The 24,925-nt window shown below is 39.9% G+C and overlaps 1 protein-coding gene across 2 annotated transcripts in view; it reads right to left on the reverse strand.

Annotated features, from left to right (window-relative positions):
* The window catches only part of LOC118228351 (C-Jun-amino-terminal kinase-interacting protein 1-like), a 40,574-nt gene extending 17,951 nt beyond the window's left edge, over positions 1-22,623 (reverse strand). The window contains exons 1-2 of one of the 2 annotated variants that reach the window (XM_035419810.1): positions 22,163-22,623; positions 6,157-6,268 (exon numbers count right to left, since the gene is read on the reverse strand). In XM_035419810.1, the coding sequence (XP_035275701.1) occupies positions 6,157-6,268; positions 22,163-22,245 (195 nt within the window). In that variant the 5' untranslated portion in view covers positions 22,246-22,623. Of the gene's footprint in view, positions 1-6,156; positions 6,269-11,737; positions 12,068-22,162 lie in introns of those variants that run through there. The other variant, XM_035419811.1, reaches the window with a different exon arrangement.
* Between the last annotated feature and the right edge of the window lie 2,302 nt (positions 22,624-24,925).

Consider the following 24,925-nt stretch of genomic DNA (forward strand, 5'->3'; position numbering starts at 1 on the left):
AACTACCTGTGGTTTAATTAATAAAAATATAAAGAGAGGAAATCTCGTAAACATCACCCATGTTCCCCAATGAAAGAAAACTACTAATATGCTCCCCCTCAGGGAGTAACCTATAACCCCAGCACTATTTTATGGTTCTTATTACGCGAGGTCCCTTTAAGAGCTCTTATACTGTCGCTAGGCAACCGGTTGGAGATGGGGTAGGGAGACACCACTGGAGGATTTCACTGCTTGCGCGGACTGTTTTTCAGCCTCTTAAATGCCCCTGGGGCGACATCCATCTGACAGGTTCCAGAGCCCTTCATCTGACATGACATGGCTTGGGCCTATGTAATTAGGAAGAGCAGACTGCATCATATCGATCCAAAATGCTATCATATAATAGGCCCTGTGCTCAGGCAGAATTAGCAACACTTATCATGATTACTAAGAGGCAAATCATCAAATTATTTTTGGTGATAAATGTAAAACTATCACACAACAGATTATTTAATGGCAATCACCATTTTTAAACCAGCTCAATCAAACAATAAACTGTTTGAATGATCAGCGACACATTATTGTGTTCATTGGCACAAAAAAGGTTGGATCCGCTTTTGACAACCCACAAGCATAGAGTGATTAACTTCAGTGAAACAAGCTCCAACAAACAGGTTTTCAAAGAGAATACATTTAGTTTCTGACAAATAGCACTCTTATATATATATATATATATTTGAATAATTTCTTAATTTCTTAATTTCTGCAAACTGAATCAATATCACTTTATATCAGAGCTGCTACAATCATACAATGTCACATTTTATAAGACATTACATAAAAAAACTGTGTTAATGCATTTCCAGAAGTAAATTTACAGTCTAATTCAATGTGGTACCTTCATTGTCCATTGCAATAGCAATGGTTTTTTTCTCCTGACACAAAACCATTAAAAGAATAGAGCCCACAGTGTACAGACAAGATCCCACCTTTTTTGTCTAAAGGGAGTACATCCCATTAACCAATTATGTTCAGCAATGGCATTCTATGAAAGAGAGTTTCATCATAATGGGGGCATGGATCCTCTCTCAAGGCAGATGCCCCCATCCTTCACTCAGAATGACTGGAGGGGAGGACGATGTCTTCCCATATGCTCAGAAAGCTTCCTGGTTGGGAATTACCTCACCACTGATCTCAGCACCCCATGGGGGGTGAGAGAAACCTGACCTCATCATTTATTGACAAGTGCACAAGAGCATCCCAGGCTCCAGACTGGGAGTGATGTCTGCCCAGGGTAGGAGGGGATTAGAGGATGAAGCATGCCAACATCAGTGAGAACAGTGATTGAAAATGGTCCATTTTAAGTTCATTTAGCACAAATGTCAATTACAGAGGTTGGTATGAATAAGGTCATTGACAGTCTTTGGTAATTAACTCTATGGATTTCACAGGGTTGGATTAGCACTGGAAATGTATTACAAGAAAGAATTAGAGAGAAAGCAGGTTGAGAGTAAAATGGGTTGTTTGGTTAATTTGAGACTGGAAAGAAAATTGACTTTGTTTACATGTACACCTTGGAAGAACATTAGATAAGTGACCTTATATACTATATTAATATATGCAGTCAATAATATATTTACATGGGCCAGATACAATGCAGTCCATAACTACTTGGACAGTGACAGTATTTTTGTTGTTTTGGCGGTCTACGCACATTGGATTTGAAATTAAACAATGAATATGAGGTTGAAGTACAGACTGTCTTCTTTAATTTGTGGGTATTTACATCCATATTGAGGGAATTGCAGTCCTTTTTATACATAGTCCCCCAATTTTGGGGCAAAAGTAACTGGACAATTGACTTGCCAGCGGTGTGTTGCTGTATCATTAGTTCATGGACAAGAAAGCTAAAAAAATGTTTTTGAGTTAATTCTAGGTGCAGAACCAGAACCCAACTGAATATGCATTTCACTTTCAGAAGACAATCCATTGAAACAAAAAGTAACTGAAGATAACTGCAGTCCAGACCTGGCAGAGCAGCAACAAGGAATATATCCAGCATCTATGGGTCGCAGACTTCAGGCAGTCATTATATGCAAAGGATTTGCAACAGAGCCAAAACTACAAAAAATTGTGTCACTGTCCATACTGTATATTTAGATATATATTACATACATGGCCATGCAGCATGTTGCGTGGAAACAGCCCAAGCTGGTTACTTCCTGAAGATGCCCGCATCATTTGTAATGAGAACAGATACAAAATCAAAACATAGGCTTAGGAAGCCTATTTCCATGGCAACTGCATTCTGACTACAAAATCGTAAGTAAGGCTGCTTACATTCACTTCACTAGGCACCAGTATTAATTCAATGTTCCTCTTTGACAGTAAGAGAGCCCATAGGCTCAGTACGCAGCATCTTGGCTCATCGCAGTCAGAAAATACAGCAAAACACTACCAGCTGTCAGAATGTAAAACAGTCATTTTGGTCGGAGAAAAGGCATGCAGACTAGCCTCTTATGTTAGAACAGAAGTTGATCCAGTAAAGTTAAAGGCCTACCATGAGTTGGACCCTGCCTCCCATGTATTTCATTATATGGTATCAGAAGTGGAATAATGTAGATAACTGTTCACAAAGTAAAACATAAAAATGAATAAATACTTATTTATTTTGATTTTGGTGATTTTGGCAACCACAAGCTCAATAAAAGCCAAAACAGCAAACTGCCATTTGGAAAGCAATTGGAAGTCATCAGATTCTCTCAGGGAAGATGTGGCAAAGGCAACAAGAGAGGTACAGATAAACAGAGAAAGTCACAAAGCAAATATGAGAAAGGTGACAGAAAAAAATGCATTAGGTGTAATAAACATCCTGAACAGTGAGGGCACTGCCCAGCCAAAAATGCTGAATATTGAAAAAAAAATCTGGATATTTCACAGTGGATTTCCATACAAGAATGGTACAACACAAACCAACAATGAGTAAGAGACTACTATGGAGGGTGCACATATCAATGGAGTGCTCATTTTAAAAATCAACTCTGGAGTGGATACCACAGTAACATCAGAGGCAAGTCACAATAGCCTGAAAAATAAGCCACCACTTAACAAAATAAACATCATACTCAGCAGTCCAGGAGGCACTTTGAAGTGCTTAAGCCAACTGAAATAAAGGCCCGTGCAAAGAATAAGACATTCCAGATCGATGTGCATGTGCTAAAAGGGGCCATGGGAGGCAACCTTTTAGGATGCAATGCAGCTACTGAAATGGTACTGCTAAAGAGGATCCATGAAGTGAGGGAGACCACGTTTGGGTCTATGCCAGCTCAACAGACCAAGAGCTACTGATGACAACAGAATTTCCTTTACAACCTGTCCAGTACCTTGGAGCAGATCTTTGCATGGTCACCGGTCAGCAGTACCTTGTTATTGCAGATTACTATTTGAGATGTGCTGTGTTACCGTACGTGCGTAATACATTGAGCTAAAGAGTGAAGAGCAAGCTGCCTGATACAAGCAAACTGATGGAAGGCTTGTGCGTTTCCGCATTTTGGAACAGCTCTGCTCTGCATGAAAATTCACATCAACAGATTTCAAGACTGAGCAGTATGGTTTCAAGCACTTGAGGTCTACTTCACATAAGCAAATGGGATGCCAAGAGAGCTGTTCAGACAAAGAGAATCCTTAAACAAGATGATCCTTTCTTTGCTGTCCTCTCCTATCAAGCGATTCTGATTGCAGATACAGGCATAATCACATCACAGTTGCTCATGGGCTACCAGCTGCATAATATGCTCCCGACTCTCACCAAGAACATGTTCCCAAGATAGCCTGATCTGCAGAAAGTGGCCAAGCAGGACAGCAATAATAAAGAATTCTATAGCTTCTACTACAATAGACATCATGGTTTCAGAGTCTATACGTGTGACCATAGACACAGTCAAACATTGCCACAGCAATGGTGAAACGTTGAGCCAAACAGCCCAGATCAAACTATGTGAAAACAGAACAAGGACAGTTCAAATCGTAAAAGCCTCCAAGCTATTTCCCCGGATGGTCATGCTGCTAAGCCTACTCCGTGCCCCATTCTGGAGACTGAAGAGGAGCCACTCCCAGCTGGTACAAATAAGCCTGTTTTGGACTCATGCTGTGATCATCAGTTGTCCGCTCCAGCAACCACAATACCTGGTCCGGTGTGAATGTAAAGAATTTGTCATATACCAAACTGTTAAAAACACCATCTACACAGACCCAGGAATAGTGCTGGTGAAATTTGCAGGGCTGGTAGTTAGCCTGCACGTATATTTTCACATCATCAGGGTAGGAGTGTGAGGGAGGATATTCTAGCGGTGCAATATTCATGTTGAGCTATGTGAGCCATCAAGAGACTTGCCATATTCACCTCATGCCAGCTGATGCTTGGTCAGTAGAACAGATATTGTACATCTATAAAGGGATTATCTGAAGACAACTGGTCAGAGGACAATTCCACATACTATATTCCAATAAGTAGTAATATCTTTAATTACATTACCTTGCTTAAGCAGATCTTTTGTATAATTAGCTTCCAAGGTAAAAGAATGATCATGAGACCCCAGTATTGGCATTCCAATTAAATGAAGACACATAGCCTATGAGATTTGTCTTCTCAGTCTGAAGGCATGACATTTCAGTTATTAATGGCATCGCAATTGCAGTTACACTGATTATTTTCAAACATATGACTGAACTCCCTGAGAACAAAGCAACCCCAACGCTGAGAAAGTAAGCAATGTTCATGTGGGGCTGATTCTTCTCTTACAACTTCACTGTACTGACCAACAGGCTGTGACCACAAATGACAGATAGTTCAGAGAGATGTATTTCTCCAAAGTAGCTCCCTTCCAAAATCATATCCAAATTTCAGTTAAGACTTAATCTCTGTGAGCTATCGTGGATCACCTCCCCCATGGCACAGCACTGTTTTTTCTAAACCTGATAAAATTATAAAGCTGAGCAGATCCAATCCTTTTCATTTACCTCATTTTACTGGGGTAGAGCTAGGTTTGCATGTTCTCTTGCTGGCTGAGACTGGTGTTAAATAGGTTTGACATGGTGATATTCATACATCTTTTATCCCTCTACATCATATTTAGTATGATGGATAGGCCACACAGTAATTAATCCCTCTGTGTATTCCTCTTTATTTTGTGAACAAAACTGGAATTTCAGCAATTTCATATCAGCCCTTGCTTAAATAAGAATTTTAAAACTTAAAAACGGGTGCTCTTCTTAAGATTGTATTGTGTTGGACATAATACAATTAAATGCATAAAAGTCTTGCAATGTGATTTGGTAGATGAAAGAAAGTTTAGTGTATTAAAATAGGACTTACTTCCTAATAAATTATTTAAAGAGATACCCAAAATACTTTGGAAAAGATACATTTGATCATTACTGCAATCTCAAAGGGTAAATATCTAAAAATGAGACTGCAGAAGAGAGAATGGAAGACAATATTTACAGAAGCTCCCTGGTAATACAACCTCATTTCAATCAAACAAAGATACAAATAAGTTGTTTTTATAAGAGGAAATAAATGTAGGTCTGAAGTGAATTATGTATGAACACTGAAGCAGCTTCAGAAATTGCTCATTAGTTTAAATGGAGTGCACTGAGTGCATTAGTAATTTCATTTGGGTAATGACATGCTGATGTCAAAAATGTTTTAAATCCAGTTATGAAGCAAAATAATAAACATCACAAAAAGAAGAAAGCATGCTTGTAACTGAAATCTTAACAAAAGCCTTAAATAGTGCCCTATATTTTTAAAAGGAAGGGGGAAAAGGGACAGTTTTCAAAAACCTATATGAAAACATACGAACAGTTACAGTTGGACAGTGAATTGTAAGCTCTTACAGGGATATGCAAGCTGTTTTTAGCATTTTGCAGTGGTATAAGAGAGACTTACTGCTTTTAAGGTCTGTATGTCATTTCTATATGCTGTACAGCATATCTATACACTGTGCTATATTACAGTGTTCAGAAAATTTAATGTACTGTATAAGCTTCCATTAATTTATACATCTGTAAAATTTATACTTATCAAGAAGCCTAGCTTACTTGATGTATACAGTTGTAGCCTGGTAAATCTCTTCACGAGTAGGGTGCAATTAATGTGTTTTTGAGTTGACTCACCTTGATGTCAAGACCGTTGCTGTTGAGGCTCACCCCACACTCATCGGTGATCTCTGTGAGCTCCGAGAGGTCTTCGTCCTCAAACTCATCGAGGCTTATGTCGTGGGTCAGCCTACGGGGATCAGACACACAGTGTTAATGTTTCTGTGAAGCTAATCTCTCATTACATCAACAAAGATTCTAAGAGAGTGAGGGAGAGTTAGTACAGGAGTTACATCACTAGCTAGTTGTCTCTAATAGCCATGGTAGGTCACAGCCACCCGGGTTTGCCTGAATTAAAAGAGAAGGATCCTTTATTGTTCCTGAAGTTGTAAATACCATTATTTTGCTCATTCATTCTCAATGGAATGAATTTATATACAGTATCTTTTATTGGAATACCAACAAACCTAAACATACAATATAGCTCTGAAAGTAAAGCGTACGCACCAGGTATTGTTTTAAAAATTGAATGTATCTGTGCCTGAGAGTGAGATACTGTCAAATTAGCTATAGCTAGCCCTTTTTCCATTAAAGAATTAGACACTACACGTGTCTTTAGACACACACTACAACTTTATGCGCATAATAAAGTTACCCTAACTCTAATAACCCTAATGCAAAATGAGTTAAATCAGCATATGATGCTACACTAATTTGCTTACTAAAGGTGGATTAAAGTAGATTGTAAGGCAGGAGCTAATTAACTATTGCCGTCCATCTGCAGCCATTGATAGAGCTAACACTGGTAGCATACAGCCCGTCCAATATTTTTGTACTGGGTACACAGGGATGTACACAATTGGTATCAGTCTTCTCATATGAATCTGGGCAAGATAGCTAAAAAGAGAATTTCTGATAAAGTGCTCTGGTTGTTGGCTTTGGGAAAAATCCTCCAACTCTGATTCAACTCTGGCTCAAACCTAAACAGCTGTGTTGCAGTGATCTATCAGGATCAGCGATTATGTCTTCTACAGACTCATCAGAGTCAGTCACTAGGGTCACTGATATTGTCCTTCAATTCAGAATCAAATATTTCAATGCTGTCCATTTCTGACATCTTTTCAACAAAATGCTGTTCATTCTGTCACTTTTTCAACCTAAAGATATAATAGCAGAGCTGTTTGTCTTCCATCTATTGTGTCACACATCATAGAAGTAATTTTCCGGCATGACATGGGTGTTTCCATCAACAATTTCAACTTAATTTCATGAAAGCCTCTAGACTAAAACAATTTGGCCTAATATATTTGGAGGATGTCGTTATGCAGTGCGTACCCTTTAAATACTTTTTTTAAAAATAATAATTGTACGGATTTGTTGCATTTAGACTACACAAGTTTTTTGTTTGTTTCAAAACAACAACTTATTTTGACTGTCTTCAAACAACAGCCATAACAGTGATGTTTGCAATCAGCCATGCATGAAACTGAATGAATACAGGCCTAGATGTCACACACTGAAATTGAATTCCACATAACATTGTGTGTTAGAAACCAGCTTTCAACTGCAGTATTACTAAAACAAAGTCAAATACACAGCTGGCTACCTTGAGAGAATATTTAAAATTATGAATGGCACATTTAGATTTTTTTATGAAAGTGTCATTAAGAAAATACAAATGCGCAACATAAGCACACAAGGAAAACCACATGACAATTATTAACAAGGTCACCCCACTATGGTTGGCATTGCACAGTAATGTTCTGAAATAGCTGTAGGTGAAATAATTGGCAAATGCAACCGATTTAAATAACAGCACAATATGCTCCACCTGTGTTTCATTTGTCTCCAGAATTAGACATAGACGTACCTGACTTTGTATAACCATAATCAACAGCACATAACGACCAGAGAAAACAAAATGTGACTTTGTTAAATGACTACAACAACATTAGGCTTTCCCAGGATGTGGGTCACTTTGATTTGTAACTCAAATATAAGTCAGTATATTTATATATATATTCTATCACTGTTCAGTTGATTCTCTTTGAATAACTAATTCTGATTTCCTCTCATCATAAATGAAAATCTCTACCACATAAGGCATACGTCATGAGAAAAAAGTTCAGAAATGTGTTAAAACACATTGTGGCAAACACGCCTGCCACAGGCCACCGAAGTGGCTTTCTTTGGGGCCCTCCAGCACAGAGACATAGGGAGAAGATGTTAAAACAGTCCACATTTATTCCACGAGGGTTTGGCAAGATGGTATAGCCAAATGAGCAGATGTTAAACCCTGTCATGACAGAGAGCTGCCTGGTGTGGGTGGGGATGGCAGATTTAACCTGTGCGCAGTGATTACCTCACTACGCACAGGTGCAGCCACTCCTGTTCCTGGGTCCAATTAGCCTGGCCAATTATCTAATTCTTCACCAATTATCCAATTGGCCAGGTCTAATTAGCTTGACCCAGGGCAGGTGTGGCTGCTTAAACCAGCCATCCCCACACCACACACATCATACGCAATGGCAAAGCTTTCATTGTATGTACACCGGGATTGTACCCATGCTGTGACCTCTTTATTCAGATATGCTTAAACAGAATGTAAATTTGCAACAGTACAATCTGAACTTTTAAACTGAACCCACCTCCATCAGGTGGAGTGTCTGCTGACCCCATGGATAACCCCAGGTAGCTCTCACACAAACCACCAGCAGCCAGCCAGACAAAACAATGTTACTTGAAATTGAAACGTTATTTTAAAAAAACACACCATTCTTCACTGGACTGAAAAACGAAACGTGCTGGTATATACATCCTGTATGCCTGCTTGGAAAGCCACTGCGACAGGCTGCCGGTGTAAGAGAGCTGGGGGAAGGGAGAACGAGAGGTGCTGCGTTGGCTCTGAGCCTGTGAGAGAGGAGATACTATAATCTCCAAGGCCAGGTAGGTCCAATCAGAATATGCAGAGCTTAACCTCCGCTGACAGGCTGTGAAGAGACTGAGAGACCTGGACTACACTGTCAGAGTGACATTGCTTGGGCCAGCTGAACCCTGACCCCATTCATTCTGGAGTTTGCAGTCAAAGTCAATTGAACTTACAACTAGAGGGTCTGGGGTCAATCTCCAGGGCAGGACATGTTATTTTCCTCTGCTTAAAGGGTTACATCAGCTGTCATTGAAAAGACAAAACTAAATTATAGAATATCGAATAACCATGTTGGGCATTCAGCTACAGCATTAACCCTCAAGGTAGTGATGCAATTGACAGTCCACACTGAATTCTGACTGTGCCAGGGCTAACTGTGGCTGCAGTGTCATACAGCAAGACATAAATTGGCAATAGCATTAACCTGGGAACAACGATTTCAGTTGGCAGGGCATTCCTCTTTCATTGCACAATACTGACTCCTCTTGATTGGCATCTTATGCTTAATGATGTTAAGCCATGCACACTCATGCAATGACAGTGCAGCTCAGCTGGAGGACTGGAGAATGAAAGAACAGGCATAAATTACGGACTATAAAAGTATGCATTAAGGACTATGAGAGTTCTGTCAGTGTCTTCCTGAAATTATAGAGGCTGCTTTGCCCTGAAATTAAGGTTGACAATTCCAAATATGGGAATAAAATGTAAAATAAATACATGCATAAAATATATACATTTTTTTTTAAAGAAAAAAGAATAAGTGTTAGAAGTAATATTTAGGCCACTATTAGTGAATCCAGATAAAATAGGTAGATACATCCAGTGACAAACTAAAATTGACCTGAGTAAAAACTAGTTTATGGGTTTATATCTCTGACAGCACATTCCATACGTATCAGTGAAGAGAATTAATGCATATCACAGTGCCATGACTACATGAGTGGAAAGTATTTAACACTGCTGTAAATCTGAGACAAATATATACATTGAAATCAATGACACAATTAATTGTCGAGTCATGGAAAAATTAAAGTGACCCTTAAACTAAAACAAAATTCAATATTGCAGCTCTGTCAAGATAAAAGCTGTGCTTTCATAATAATAAGATTTTTTGTTTTAACATGCCTCAACTTGTTGTAGCTGTTCATTAAGCTCACCATGCCCAGATAAACAAATATTCAAATTGCAATGTTGCACTCAAAGCTGCATCCTGATTGATGTTAATTGGACCACTGATAACAGTTGCATCCTCTACATCCTGTAAGCAATGCAAATTGCCCCTGTAAGGTATTTTTAACCAATAGATTGGATTTTGAGGAACAATTAGGGATTTTGAGGATGATAAGGATGATAAGTCGCATGTGATTAAACACCACAACAATTAATTGTAGGTATACACAAGGCTGGAAATTAATTGTGCCAGACTATCGTTTTAAAATTGTCTTGACATTTTTGTACCACGGAAAAGCCAATACACACCACAACAGATCTGAAGCATTCACTGCAGAAGGCAGATTGCCACAGTCCCTCATCTCACAGACAGAAATATAGAATCAAATACCTGCACTGTGACCTCGTAAACCTGCAGCGAATCAACAGCACAGTGCACTTTAGATGACCTCTGATGGGGCAGCAGCTTGGAAATAGAAGCACTGAAAGGCCATTCAGAGAAAAAGGTTTTGCAAATGTCCTAATCAAAATCTGGCCATTTTAACATGTTTTATTATTATTACAATTATTACTATGACTGTTATTATTATTATTATTACTATCATTATAATTATTATTCAAAGGAGATTAGAATTAGAATTAGATCACATTGCAGGCCACTCCCTTCATAAAAAAGCCAGTACACCAGTAATAAACCATAGTAAACAAAGAACTGATTGCTGCTCAGTTTTTGGATGCAATTCAGGGATAGTGTTACCCTAAGTGCATCATCAATCGATCACATTTTTAAGCTTTATTGTCTTGTGATTACATGTCATCATTTAAATATCAAGTGACAAACAAGGTCTGTGCTTTCAGCAAGTCATCCCCCATTGAGAGGATTCATGAACATCATCGTGATTTTTCTTTCTTTCTGTGCAGCTTATGTCCTCAGCAGTAGATGAAGCACATGACATCACACTATAGCATATTACACATTCAATAAAACATTTTGACTGGAGTTCCCCCTTTTAATGTACTTATGGTACATATGAGCTCCAAATCGTATATAAAATAATGCACAAGTCATTAAGTCATTCATTGTGCTATTCGTTTTGTTAATGCGCTCACTGACCGCACGTAACCATTCAGATTCACTCATTCACGAAGCAGGCCTTTACTTATTGTGCATTTTCCACTGCATGCTGCATATTATGCATCACAGTAAGAGTACAACAAGACTGTTCAAATGACCTACCAGGCGCAGTACCCAGTGACAGAAAACTTTCAGAACAGCATCCCATTCTGCACGCATTTGGAGTTATTCTCCGGCCTCTCCCTTTTCCATTGTTATTTAAATCCTGAATTTGTCCCTGCTTTTACAAACCCAAGTCAGCCTCGGACTCTCAAGGACATCACTACCCGACACTGCCTGACAGAGAGAGCCAGAGAGCGAGAGAGAGCGAGAGAGCAAGAGAGAAAGAGAGACTGCAGGTCCGTAAATACACAAGGTCACGCTGTTCCACGGGAAACACTGCAACCTACAACCCCGGCTCCCTCGGCATCCACACACGTTCCTACCATTTCTCCCACTGGTCCTCCATCCAGCTCTCTCCTTCCTCGTTGGATCCCATAGCAGGACTGAGCAGCATCCGCCGGGACGAGCGCAGCAGGCGAGCAGGATCGATTTAAGAGGCAATTACAGCACTGCCCCTTATCTGGAGTGCCATTCGGTCTCCATGAGTCTCCAGATCCCGGAAGCAATGGCAGGCAGCGTGGGATGATGCTGGCTGTTATACAATGCTATGCATCTCCTCTCTCTGCGGCTGAGCATGCCTTTTTTTATTTACACCGTCCCAGGTTCATCCAGAGTACAGAGAGACCTACAAGGGCAAGAATGTTCTTCTGCACAGAAATAAGAAATCAGCGGATGCTCTCTGCGTGTGCCTTGGAAGAAGGTGCCCCTCCTGTAAAAAGCTCACCTCCTTTATTATTAATGGTCTGGCTTGATCCGGCTCAGGTTGCCCCCTCTGTCTGCGAGCTCTCCCCCCCGCAGTAGCGGCGGGCTGGGTGGCTGTGATCGTGGGACGGGAGGCGGCTGTAAAATCTCAGAGGGGACGCTTAGCGGGTCAGTTGTGCTGAAGAGCAGTGCGGCGCATTAACCCCATCACTGCTTTAGCGCAGTGCGTTCCTCTCACCTACACGTGTCCCGGGGCAGCAGCGCATGAAGGTGCACCCGGAAAGGAGCGGCAGCCAATTTGCACGTTGCCTAAACAGAAATCCGCATGTGGCTCGCAGCACACGCCACACTTGGCACGCCACTTGCTGATTGTGAATATATCAAACAACATGGGGCAGTGCAGATGAGCCTGTTTAAAGGGACCCAGGCGAGGCCAGCAAAGATACTTAAATGCCAAAAAGGGCAGCACAGCTCTGGCCAATGGCAAAATGAATTTGTGGAGCTGCAGCTAGAGACACAATAAATCATCAGCTTTGCAAAGCAATGAGCTTACATCAGCGAACTATAACATTGTAGTGGTGAAGGGGGTTGATTATGGCCCTGCTGGAACCTGCAGCGGTATTCAAATTAGGCTTAATGCACAATATAAAATATAAATCAAAAAAAAGAGTTGTAATTGCTTTTCACTCACTTTTTGCACACTACAGCTAAAAATTTAATCCCATGTTTTCAACTGGTTTAAATGCAGTATAAGGAGCGCATAGTGATATAGGATATTGATCCCTACATCCATCTTCTCGTTGAAATCTATACCCATTTCATCATCATATCTATGGCTCCTAGACATTCCATTTTCCTTATAAACACATATTCTGTGAACTATTCAACATATTTTTAAATCTCTTTATAGGAACATGTCCATGAAAAGTGAAATTTTACTGTTCAATATGCATTCTTCCATTATTTGAGACCGTTTGTGTCTAAACGCTGTCAACATGGCCCTGCAGATACAATGCAGGAAACTGACATGTAGCCAAGAGGATTCCCTTGGCATCCGGCCAGATATACACTTTCACATAGGATCAACTATCAACAAACTGATGTGGGGATAAAAGCAAATATATAATTCATGACCATTGCAATACTGACAAAACTAACATTCAAATCAATAATTCTTCCTTACTACCAGTACTACTGATATCTGTGCTTCTTCATTTTCTACTACTACAACTGCCATACTACCAGGACTACTATTGCTACACAGTACTGTACATAAAAAAGGTTACCCTGATATTCTTTTAGGGTTTATGCTGCTGCCAGTATTTGCTTTTGAGGTTGGATGGGTTCATCACTTGCTCTACTTACAGACTGGAAGGGATCTTCAGCAATCTGAAGGCCAGTTGATCAAAAGATACATTCTATAACATTATTTTGAATGTCCCTCACTCAGAATGATAAACAATTGTCTGGTTCTTTGACAAGGAGATCTGCAATTCAATAATATACCACTTTACAAACAGCTATTGCGAACTGGCCTAAGTCTGCATTCGTAATGGAATGATATACAGTATGGTACATGGTACCAATTGTTTTTTAAATTTATTTCTCAGCCTCATAATGACCTTCTTGCCTTTCATCTGCACAGCTCTGGTCCTCATGTTGAGAAACATCCATAGCAGTCTCAATCAAAAGTGTAGAGTCAGGAGTAGATACTGAAAGCTCTCTTACTGCACTAAGGAATAAAAATATATAAAAATGGCCTTTAATAAAAGCTGAGTGTGCACAAACAATATGTGAATTGTGTGATTACAAATCAAAAATTGTGGAGTACAAATCCAAATCAAGAAAAAATGTCATTGTCCCAAACAATATGGAGCTCACAAATACACACACACACAGTATGAGTGTATGAGTGCATCGTGTGTGTCCTGCGATAGATTGGTGGCCTGTCCAGGGTGTATTCCTGCCTCTCACCCAATGCATGCTGGGATAGGCTCCAGCATCTCTCGCGACCCTGCCCAGGATAAGCGGGTACAGATAATGGATAGATGGATATATGACCACTCCAAGAGTTGCCTGAGCTGCACTGAGACTGTTTGCTCAGACTCAGATGCAGGGTAAACAGGAAAACCTAATGTACTGCCAACCTTGATCAATGCGCAGGAGACAGAGGCTGAGAAAGTGCTTCACTCCTGTTTCTATTAAAACTCCACTTTCACACCGTGTGCTGCACAAGGGAGGCTGCTGAACGCTGATGGCCAAATCAATTTGCATAGGAAATGAGAATGGCTCGCCTGCTCAGCATTGCACATTCAGAGCTTATCCGTGCACACCGTTCCATCACAGTGCCTGTAAATATGTTCACTCTGAACCTCACTGCAATGCAAACCCATGTTCAGAATTTCAGCGGGAACAAGAAATCTAACTCAGAGTGTAAGCATTTAATGCTCTTCCTCTTGTCGTGTCATTCCTCAAAAAGCATAAGGTGTGTATAAACTACTATGTAAAGAAACATGGCTGACAGGGCTTAAAGTGGCAGTCGCTAACACAGTGTCACTGGAGCGGAGGTATTGGGAGCACAGTGGGCCTCCCTGCACCATGTTCCTTCTGGTGAAGATGATGTAAGGCCAGTCTCCCAAGTGACATCCATCAACCTGGCCGTGGGGATATTACAGTTCTCCATTCCATTAGCGGTAGGTTGCCAGCATTTGCACATCAAGACCAACATGCAATAATCAGTTGAAAATGCAATTGGGTTGAGGTTAATGTAATTATGTCTCTCTCCAAGGAGGGGGGGGGGGAGGGTAATGGGAGTTTTACGAAGAGGTGGTGGTGAGTAGGGGGGCTGGAAAGAGATTTAAAAAAGGAAATAATGATGCTCTGGGGCTGAAATTCAATTGCTGTCCAGGAAAATCACAGCAAATCAGAATCCTTGGAGACTTCCTTTAGAGGCGACAATTTAGCAGCACTTTCTGGATTCTACGTGGGCTCCTCGTTTCAAATCTGTCTTCACTCCTCATCCTGCAGTTGACCCGGGCTACGTCAATACATCTCTCAATGCGACTGCCTCCGTGTCTCTATGGAAACTGTGCCAACAGCACTCCAGAAATGAGATAGAGGGCTAATGTGGTTTGTCTTTTTTAAGGCTGACTAGGAGAAAACTATACAAAGACATACGGGAGTGAGAGAGGAGGTGGGAAAATTACTTTCGTTGCCTCAAAAGTGTTTCACATTCTGGGTGGGACATCTTGTTGTACAGTTGAACAAATTAATTTACCGGAATAATATGTGTAAATATATATCTGCATAAATGGGCAAAATATAGTTTACTTCATTAACCTATTTCATTTATTACATTAACTATATTGAGTTACTAAAGATAATAAATGATTTACTCAAAAAGTAACTAACACCTCACTCGCATCTTGTCTTCAGGTAGGGCTACTTCAATACGCATGAAGCTAAGAAGGCTAGACAGTGTTATCCCGAGCTGCAGACCACACAAGTTAATACGTATGCTTTCATTTTGGTATTCCGTTAGTTTTAACTTGTACAAAATGCAACTTGAACTTAGTCAGTTAAAAAAATATTCTAATGCAATATCGGCTCCCTGTCACGCTGGAATGCCTTACACTAACCACAGTAATTCAAGCTGTCTGTGTGTTTCATCTTTACTGACTGTAGAAGCACTACATTTCCAGGATAATACACAGGCCTGTAATTGCAATGTATGTCATTTGTTAGAATGTGTGGCTGTCTGTGACTAATTTTCTGATGCTGCCACTTTGGGCACAGGCTCTACTAATAGCAGGAACTCCAAGGAGTTCTACATCTGGGGAAATTACCATAGATATCAAAATCAAAGGAAAACAGATTTTGTTCAGGTTCTTTATATGCAGTATGGGCCTGGTCTGACTTAAAGCACAAGAATAAATGCGCCATTAGCATTTGAACTTGTCTAAGGGGCATCAGCTGAAGGCATAACAGGATATATGCATTTGATGTCCTACTCCATATTCCAGTATTAATCACATTCCAAGATAAAACACATTCATTTATTACCATGCTAGTGCCAAGCACTATCATCACAGGAGACTGCTGAGACAAGGAGAAATCTTTCCTGTCAATCTATTTTTTATCTATGGACAATCCACTGAACTAGGTTAGAAGACCAGAAAGCAATACTAGATTAAATGTCAACAGTGGCCTTGGAGTAAAACATCAGAGCCTTCCCATGATTCACTGCAGAGCAGCATGCCCTACAGCTCCCCTTCCTCGATTCCGGACAACCATGGCTAGGGCCCAGAAGGACAGGAGAAGGTTACACACCTAGAAGATATGCTTCTATCACAGTGACTATTGAATGACACAGACAGGGAAACAGAGATGCTCCAGGCCCCATTAACTGGCCCAGCAGAGACATTCATTGATGCTCACAGCTGTACAGGAGCCAAGGTGTCATTAGCTTCCATCAGTCAGAGAAACCTGACACATCACTACATAAAGTCTGAAACAACTTACAGGAAGAGGCATGAATAAGAATATTTACTCTTTCCCTATTTAAATTATGCACATTTGAATGCATTGGCCAATTACTAAGATCAATGTTGAGATTTTTCTCTCTAAAATAAGTATCCGTGTAAGACAGTGTACAGGCTCTGCTTAAAATAATCATAATATCATTAATTAAATTGCATAATTTACCTTTCCATTGCAAAGTCACAAAAGAATACAGATCTCACAGCAGCCCCCCGTACATACACACCGAAACTGTGTGGAACTGAAATGTCACACAACACTCAATTCATTTTACTTCATACATATAAAAATTTACAGAGGGATCATTGGAAATGCACTTTTATGAAATTTCATTGACTCTCTGAAAAAGCTAAAGCGTGTCTGACGATGGGAGTGGAGCGATACAGAGATCCAGAGATCCTCTCTGAGCCGGAGTAATCCAAGCCATGACCTCTGCCTAGTGGAGGTGTGGAGTTTAGCCTCATGCCTTTTGGTAAAGCACGGCCATGTGGCCTGCCTGTAAAGCATGCAAGTAACAGATTGCACTCTGGTTTACAACTGTTTTAAAAGCACAGCACAGCCATTCCACTGCTTTCTCATCTTTTTTTGATCTGCCAACGTAATGACTGCAATTTCTTTCTCTCCCTCTCTGTCTATCTCTCGCACACACACACACACACACACACACACACACACACAGAAGATGTTACCAAAACAAATTGGGTACTTTTTATGCATTCTGTCAAAGGGGTGCTCATTACACTTAGAGCCTGCAGACTCACAGCGAGGATGAAAAGGTGTGGGTGGGTACACTCACTCTACAGTCTCTACAGAGCATTGCCCTTTCCTGGAGACAATAAGTAATTGGTAAACACATTAATGGGGGATGTGATGTCACTCTACAAGGTTAGTGCTTTGTTTCTAAACAGTGCCTCAGCCAAAATTGTCAAAGATTCATCAAGAGAGTAAAAGGCTTTTTTCAATTTAGACACAAACCTTTTGACAGATACCACAATCGCACCTTAATCACAGGGCGTTCTTGGTATGAAAGAAACACATTATCAGTGGTGAAAAGTGATCTGACAGACCTTCAGAAGAAGGATACTGCCGTGAAACATATCAGCATTGCATTGCATGTTTTCACAAATAATGCAGTTCAGTAACGTTGTAATTACTGATGTAATTCCTTTTAAACCATCTAAATTAAACCCATTATGCTCAGCTAGCCATGGTACAAATCTGCCAGCTAGCATTTATATTTTGGTACTATAAACAGCCCATATTGCTGTGGTCATTTCCATTTCTACGGTTCCCAGTGTTGCTGCCCTGATCTACCTTTTGCACATTGGAGTGCGCAAAGCGGCACTAAAAATGTTGGGTGCCAGGCAACAAGCTATCGCCAGTTTAAGGTAAATTTACATTTAGGTAGGTAAGGTATTTGCTTTTGATTGGTCCAGACTTGAGACAGCCTTTGTGTGCAATGAAGGACAGTTTCTAACTGTAAGGAGTTTCTGACGACTACCATTTTTACAAGGGCTGCTATGGAGGCATAAATTCATAAAAGGTGGTATGAAGTCATACATTTGGGTTTAGAGTCTAAAGCAATAAAATACAATTCTGGTAACTCCAAAACAGCTTGTACCGTGATTTTCTGCCTCCAGAGGTTGTATGTGTGTATATTAGAGTATTTATGCGAGTACCAAAAATATCCTTCATTGCACATAAAAATGTCCAGGCCATTCAGAAACATACACATAAACTTGGCAGGGTTACACAGGATCAACAAAGACAACATTGCAGGCAGCTTATTTTGTTTGCATTTGAAATGTATACAGCATATGACTAACCCTTGTAAGTTCCATGGGGAGAGTACAGTCAAAATTGTCTTCTTAAACCACATGTCCTTTATAATGGAAGGAGGCAAAGTCAGGCAAATGTGACAATGACCTTACAAAAGTCCAGTTGTTCCGTAGTTCCAAGGCAAACAAATAAATAGAAAAATGAAAAGAACACTGGGCAGAACATAGCCCAGTGTACAGAGAAAACAAAATGTATAATATGTACACCACACATACATGCATGCACGCAACACACAGTCCCATTAGTAGACAGAGGGCTAAGCTTTTACAGCTTCTAGCCTGGCTAACCAGTCTCTGTAATCTGTAAGTGTCCGGCCGCATATTACTGGTCTAGGAAATAATCTATTTGAACTCAAAATTCCACAGATAAAAGCATATAATTTGTGAAGCTTCTATATAGAAAAAACGAAATACAGGTCCATTTATTTGTTTGCAAGGAAGACAATCACAGTTGCTTTAGAAACTAATGGCCATCCGAAAACGTAATGTAGAAGGCAGAGGATAGAGAAGGTGATCTGCTATGCACTTTGTCACTGAGAGTCCATCTTGACAGGCTGGGGGTATAAATGAGTATTGGTGCCCAACGTGGGGTTCAATAACAAAAGATAACAAAAGCAGTGGGCGGGGCTGTCTTTAATTCAGGATGCAAATATTCTCTTTCAAAGAAATTAGATTAATCAGGCTGGGGTTGAAGGGTGAAATGTAATACATTTAATCAAATTAAACCTATTTCACAGGGTTGCCATATGGGCTCTGTGTACTAAACAACTGTAGCAAATATCCCCATGAAGGAAAATAATAAAGGTGGGAAGTATCCATTTCTATTTGTGAGGTACACTTTGTGGCATTGCACAAGTACAGTGACCCACATTTAGTGGTGAATAACGTAGTTTGTAAAGCATCTAACAATAAAAAATAACTGCAATCGCCATACAGTTAATCCACCGGGTTATCAAGATGCACAATGGTCCAAGTACCCCAAAGGTCATCTGGTGGATTATGTCAAATTCTCAGCAGCAGTTGTCTAGAGCTCAAGTGAATGTGTGTATTTTCCCTAATGAATTGTGGTGGATAATTTCACTTAAGGTACTATAGAATAGAGTAGAGAGAGAAATTAGCACCATCATTCATAAAACTATAACCATTTCATCATACAGGAATGTGCAAACATAGAAAGTCATTTCTACTGTCACAAAATTCCAAAATCCCAAATATAACTGCTTTGGAGTGAAGCCTGTTTTAAAAAGTAGGTATTAACTGTTCAAAGCTCTCCTTCAAAGTAAAGCCTGTCTTTCAGAGCCTACTCAGTGAGGGTTTATTGGAGAAAGCCTTCCATCCCCAATTCCTAAGAGGAAAGAAGAGGAGGGCTCTCTCTTCTATTCTGCGGGTACCTTTTAAGTTTATCCATTTACCCAGCAGTGCATAAGCTTCAATAAGATCCCACTGATTAAGAAATACAAAAATCCCCAGAGATTAATCTGTGCCCAGCATGCAACATCTGCAATAAAGGCAGATGATCTGCTTTGGAGGAGATACAGTAACCATTCTAACAAGGTATATAGCATTGTGCTCCTTTAATTTGGAGATTTTCCATTGGGCACAGATGTGATCCTCATTTCTAAAGATGGACATTAAGGTTTACACATACTCCTAATTCCAATACAGACCCATTTATAAACACAGTCTGTTGCTTTTGACTCTTGTTAAGTTCTTGTTAACCTCCTTGTTTTTAATAAGAGAGACCGTATCATAATACACCCCACCTATAATACACACATGCATGCAAATAGTCAGGTTGCTGGTTGGAGCTCCACAGCAAAGCAGATTGAAGCAATCATCCCATTAGTAATTCCCACCTTTATTTATTTCCTTCAATGTTTCACTCATCAATGGAAGAACAAACTTTGATTCAGAAAACCCCAGCAGTTCAGGCTTCCAGCACCACTCCATTAAACCTTTAGATTATGTTTATACCAAAGAAAGGTCCACATTTTATCCTCCTGTGTGAAGGGTTGCAAGTAAATGACTCCACTTTTGTGTCACTGAGTTCCTGCCCTGCGCTCAAAGTGCCGGGGATTTATGCAGATTACTCCGGAAAGGGTTTAAGAGCAAAGGAAAAAGGAGAAAAAATGGCCCTGAGGGGATTTACATTTGGAGTCAACACACATGAAGTCATCGCATCCATCTGCCATGTACCAGGCTTTCACAAGGGCACATTAGGCCTCTATATAATGAGCTCAATGCAATTTTTTTTTAAATACAGAAAAAGTTAAACAGCCTTTTGTAAATTACTCAATGTGATCAATCCTGGTATTTTTCTGCCTCAAGCACTATATAGTTTAAGGCAGGATTTCATGCACTTGAATATAACAAGACATTATATTATTTGCAGCACCTAGGGAAAGTTATGTACAAAAAAACTGAAAACGTCTTCATCCTAGTTCATCATATTTAAACAATATAAATCTGATGAATTTAAACATGCTGATTTCCCACAGTCACATGGGATGCACAGTTAATGAACTATTCCCAGTGACACTTCAGTGCCATTAACTTGAAGGAGAAGCAGATCAAAGCAGTGCATCGACCGCAGCTCGCACTCACTTCGACCAATCAAAGAATCTGAGGGCCCTGGCAAGCTCTGCTCTGTGTAGCAGGACATTGTGTCAGAGGCAACGTTTCACAGTGCACTGCATTTCTGAATGCCCATAGGACACTGGCATAGCCAGAGATTACACACTTCACCTGGCTGCCCAACTGTAATTCACCAGTGCTCTTCATTCATTCCTCAACTTTCCTCTAAGCTTTTATGATCAGCAGTAAATATATAAAAAGTACCCATTGTGAATATTAGGCTATACATTACATGATCTGTGATACTTTTATGACCTGTGTTTAATAAATTGTGTAATAGTCATTTAAATTACTGTACCCTCCTAGTCAAAAAGGTCTCGTGTTGCACAGCTGGGATGAAAAAAAAAATGTTATCATGCTATTTCAGGCGAAGTTAATAAATGATTATTGTAGGCAACTGAAATGCTTTTTCACTGAAAAATGTAGTATGGGGATAGATGTTTGTATTAGGCTTTCAAAGCTGCATTGAAGTTATGTGGAAATACAGTCGTATGGCAGATATTCTACCCTCTGAATTTAAAAATGTATGCCTTCAAATGAGCACATTCAAGTAAACAAACACAAAAAGGAGAAACCACTTCTTTCTTGACATTGTTCAAAAACGATTTAGGCTATATGACACAACACGTTTTCATTTTTAAATACAATGCCTCGTTATTTACTATGTATAAAACCCTGAAACTTCTTAACACAAACATCCATATTTATCGTTTCATCGAAAAATGAACTAGTCTTCCATTCTTGGCTTTTTTACCTAAGGGAGCTACGCCCCGTCAATTTACATGTGGCAACAAAACAACACAACAATACGCACCAACTGTACTCTGTGCCACCGTCAATATTCTCTCTCCATCTAGTACTCACTACCTTCTTCAAACAGGGGGACAGCCTATCTTCAAGTCAGCAATATCAGCGAGTCTGATATCTCTATCTGCAGTACTAATCTGTCAGAGGCAGCCAGAATCCCTCCCTCGGCCGGGCGCATCCTCTCAACACGAATATTATCAGACATTTTGACAGTAGTTTTCTCCTTACCTGAAATTGGCAGGAGAGACAATCTGCAATCCCAGGAAAGGGGACCCGGGTGATGGGTGTTTTCTTTTTTCTCGGTCCGCCATTCTGTGCCTCTACTCCTCCATGCGTTACCTCCGAGAAAGTAATATTGGAACACTGATGCTGAGATAGGAAATCCGAACTAGGGGAGGGGGGAAGGAGATCGCTGGGCGAGAAGCATATTCCTCATTTCCATAGAACCGACTGTGTGAAGACATAAATACACAGAGAAAACCAATTTGACTTAATTCGTAAATTCACGAGAACTACCCTTTTTCGACGTAATTCTCACAATGGGTTGCTGCAGGGTTGTTAACTAGTATAAATAACCGGAGCTAAGGTAAAGTAAAATATAGCATGATGGTATCTGTAGCTATTAACATGGTAGCCTTTGCATGGAGTAGTAGTACCTTCAGTTTCCGAAAATTAATCGGCTACATTATAGCTACAAATGGATATTATATTAGTTTTTTCATCATTATAATGAACGGAAGGTAAGTATACACCTTTTTTCTTCCCCTTTTTAACCTGAAGGCGTATCTTCCGGTTGCCATTGTTGCCCTATTAATTGATTGTTTCCCTACTCTTCACATGCATTTACTGACCCATTTCTCGTTCCCCGCACTTGGTAACCATATAAACAGTTTATTCACATCTTTTTGGTACATTTGTCACCCGTGTCTCCATTGACCATGCAGCTGCGGGTAACTGGAGCTCCACGGGTGGTAAAACCAGTCCTTATTTTGGAGCTGACTTCGACATCTGGAACAGGTGACCAATTCAGTCTCAAGTGAACCCACAGATTTTTTTTTCTTCCTGTGGATCATGCTGTACAAATGGTACCCACTGGAATAAGAATATCCTGGGTATTTAGGAAGTGACTGCAGACTACGTCCTGATAGGAGCTTGGCTTCAAATAGATGTTATCCTTTATTATGATCCATCTGTGTTCATTTCTATAGCCAACCTTTCATTTAAATTATTTTACAGAATTGTAAACAGTGTATACAGTTGATTTTAATGAAATCAGATACTGAACAACAAAAACTATATGCAGAAAGAAAACACAGACAATGAATAATTGATGTTTAGACTGGGGGCTTTAGGAGGAGGGACTTTTTGTGGACAAAGGATGAAACTGTAGCACTTGGCATTTGAAAAATCATACATTTCTGCAAATGTGTTGAGAGCAAGTATTCTTTAAATTTGTGCTGATTATTTCCGAGAGAAGTTATTTTAATTCTTCGGAATGACTAGATATACAGTATGAATGCAGTAAGGGTAAGCCCAATTCTGTAGTCCCAGATAATGAACCTGAAAATATCTAATTATATTAAATTTATGATCTTATTATTTTTGATACCTGGGGGAAAAAAATTGGTTCATAATCATTTGGTGATTAAAATACAATACACTGTTGCAATACCCAAATAGGAATATTAAACAGTTCAACTGCTTTGTATTGGTCATGCATATTCTCTTTACTCTAATGCCATGATCTTTGAGTTATCTTCACTGCTATACACCATAATAACAATTTCAATTTAAGGAATTCAGCAGACTTATCTTTTAATTCTTTTGACTATATGCAGTGTCATTGAAATTGCCATGTGGTGATGCACAAAGGGTGCATTAGGAATCTATTACTTAGCTAAATTGTAATCCAGTTTCATGAAAGGTTGGCATCCCAATTTACCATTCCTTTCCAATCATTCTGCCTCCCCGTGCTTGTCTTTCAATTGATGTTCAGCATATCTAAGAAGGAATTTACCCCCCCCCCCCAGTGTCATTACTTTAAAAATGTCACCATTTGCATTGCTTTTTTGATAAGGACCTCCAGGACCAAAATATTATTTGTGCATATTCTAAACTGAAAGTATTTAATGAGCCAGAATGAAAATAAACAGGGTAAGCAACCTGACCTTTAAAGTACTAATGTTATATGAAATGGCTCACTGTGCACAGTTTAGAGCACTGATTTTATAACACAGGAGGGATTGCATTGTGATATGAGCATTTCAGGTGATTCAAAACTGCACCGATTGTATTAAAGTGTATGCTGAGCTCTGAGCGAGACTGTTAAGTCAGCATTTCACTGGTCCTTGCTTTGATGGGTGCCACTATGGTTAATTAGGTAGTGGAAGCTGTCACTGTAAATCAACCAGTATGCAACTCTGCCTGTCATGTCCCCAAGCACAGTGACAGTGCTCCAAAGTCTGTGTGGCTTTTCCACACCAGTGGAGTTAGCAGTAGCTCAGATGGGAGTTTTAGCAGTTGCCCTTCTTTAAGCAGACGGCTTTGCTATGCCTGTCCTCTCATCTGTGAGGAGGGCAGTTTTGCTATGGAAAACTGACAATTCAACTCAGGATTCAAGATATGAATGGGTAGCAATGTTACAGGATGTTGGGGCCATGAATTCAGACATAAATATACAGTATATATCTCTCAAGCTCCATAAGGCTTAGGACAAAGAGATACTTTTCTTGATTTGGCTCTGTACTCCACAATTTAAGATTTGTAATTAAACACCTCATGTGGTTAAATTGCAGATTCCTGGCTAAACTGGTAGATTGTGAGATCTGTTCTATTTTGGTCTATACAGAAATAGTAGCAGAGGGATGATAGCTCCCTGCTGGTTGAAACCAACACCACTTCTAGCAGGTTATCCCCAGAGGACACCCCTTTCAAAAAATGACTCGGCCCAGCCCCACTTTGCATTCACTGCTCAGCAGAAGCCTACTGGGT

The sequence above is a fragment of the Anguilla anguilla genome, chromosome 5 (assembly GCF_013347855.1).
Source record: "Anguilla anguilla isolate fAngAng1 chromosome 5, fAngAng1.pri, whole genome shotgun sequence".
In the NCBI taxonomy this organism is placed as follows: Eukaryota; Metazoa; Chordata; class Actinopteri; order Anguilliformes; family Anguillidae; genus Anguilla; species Anguilla anguilla.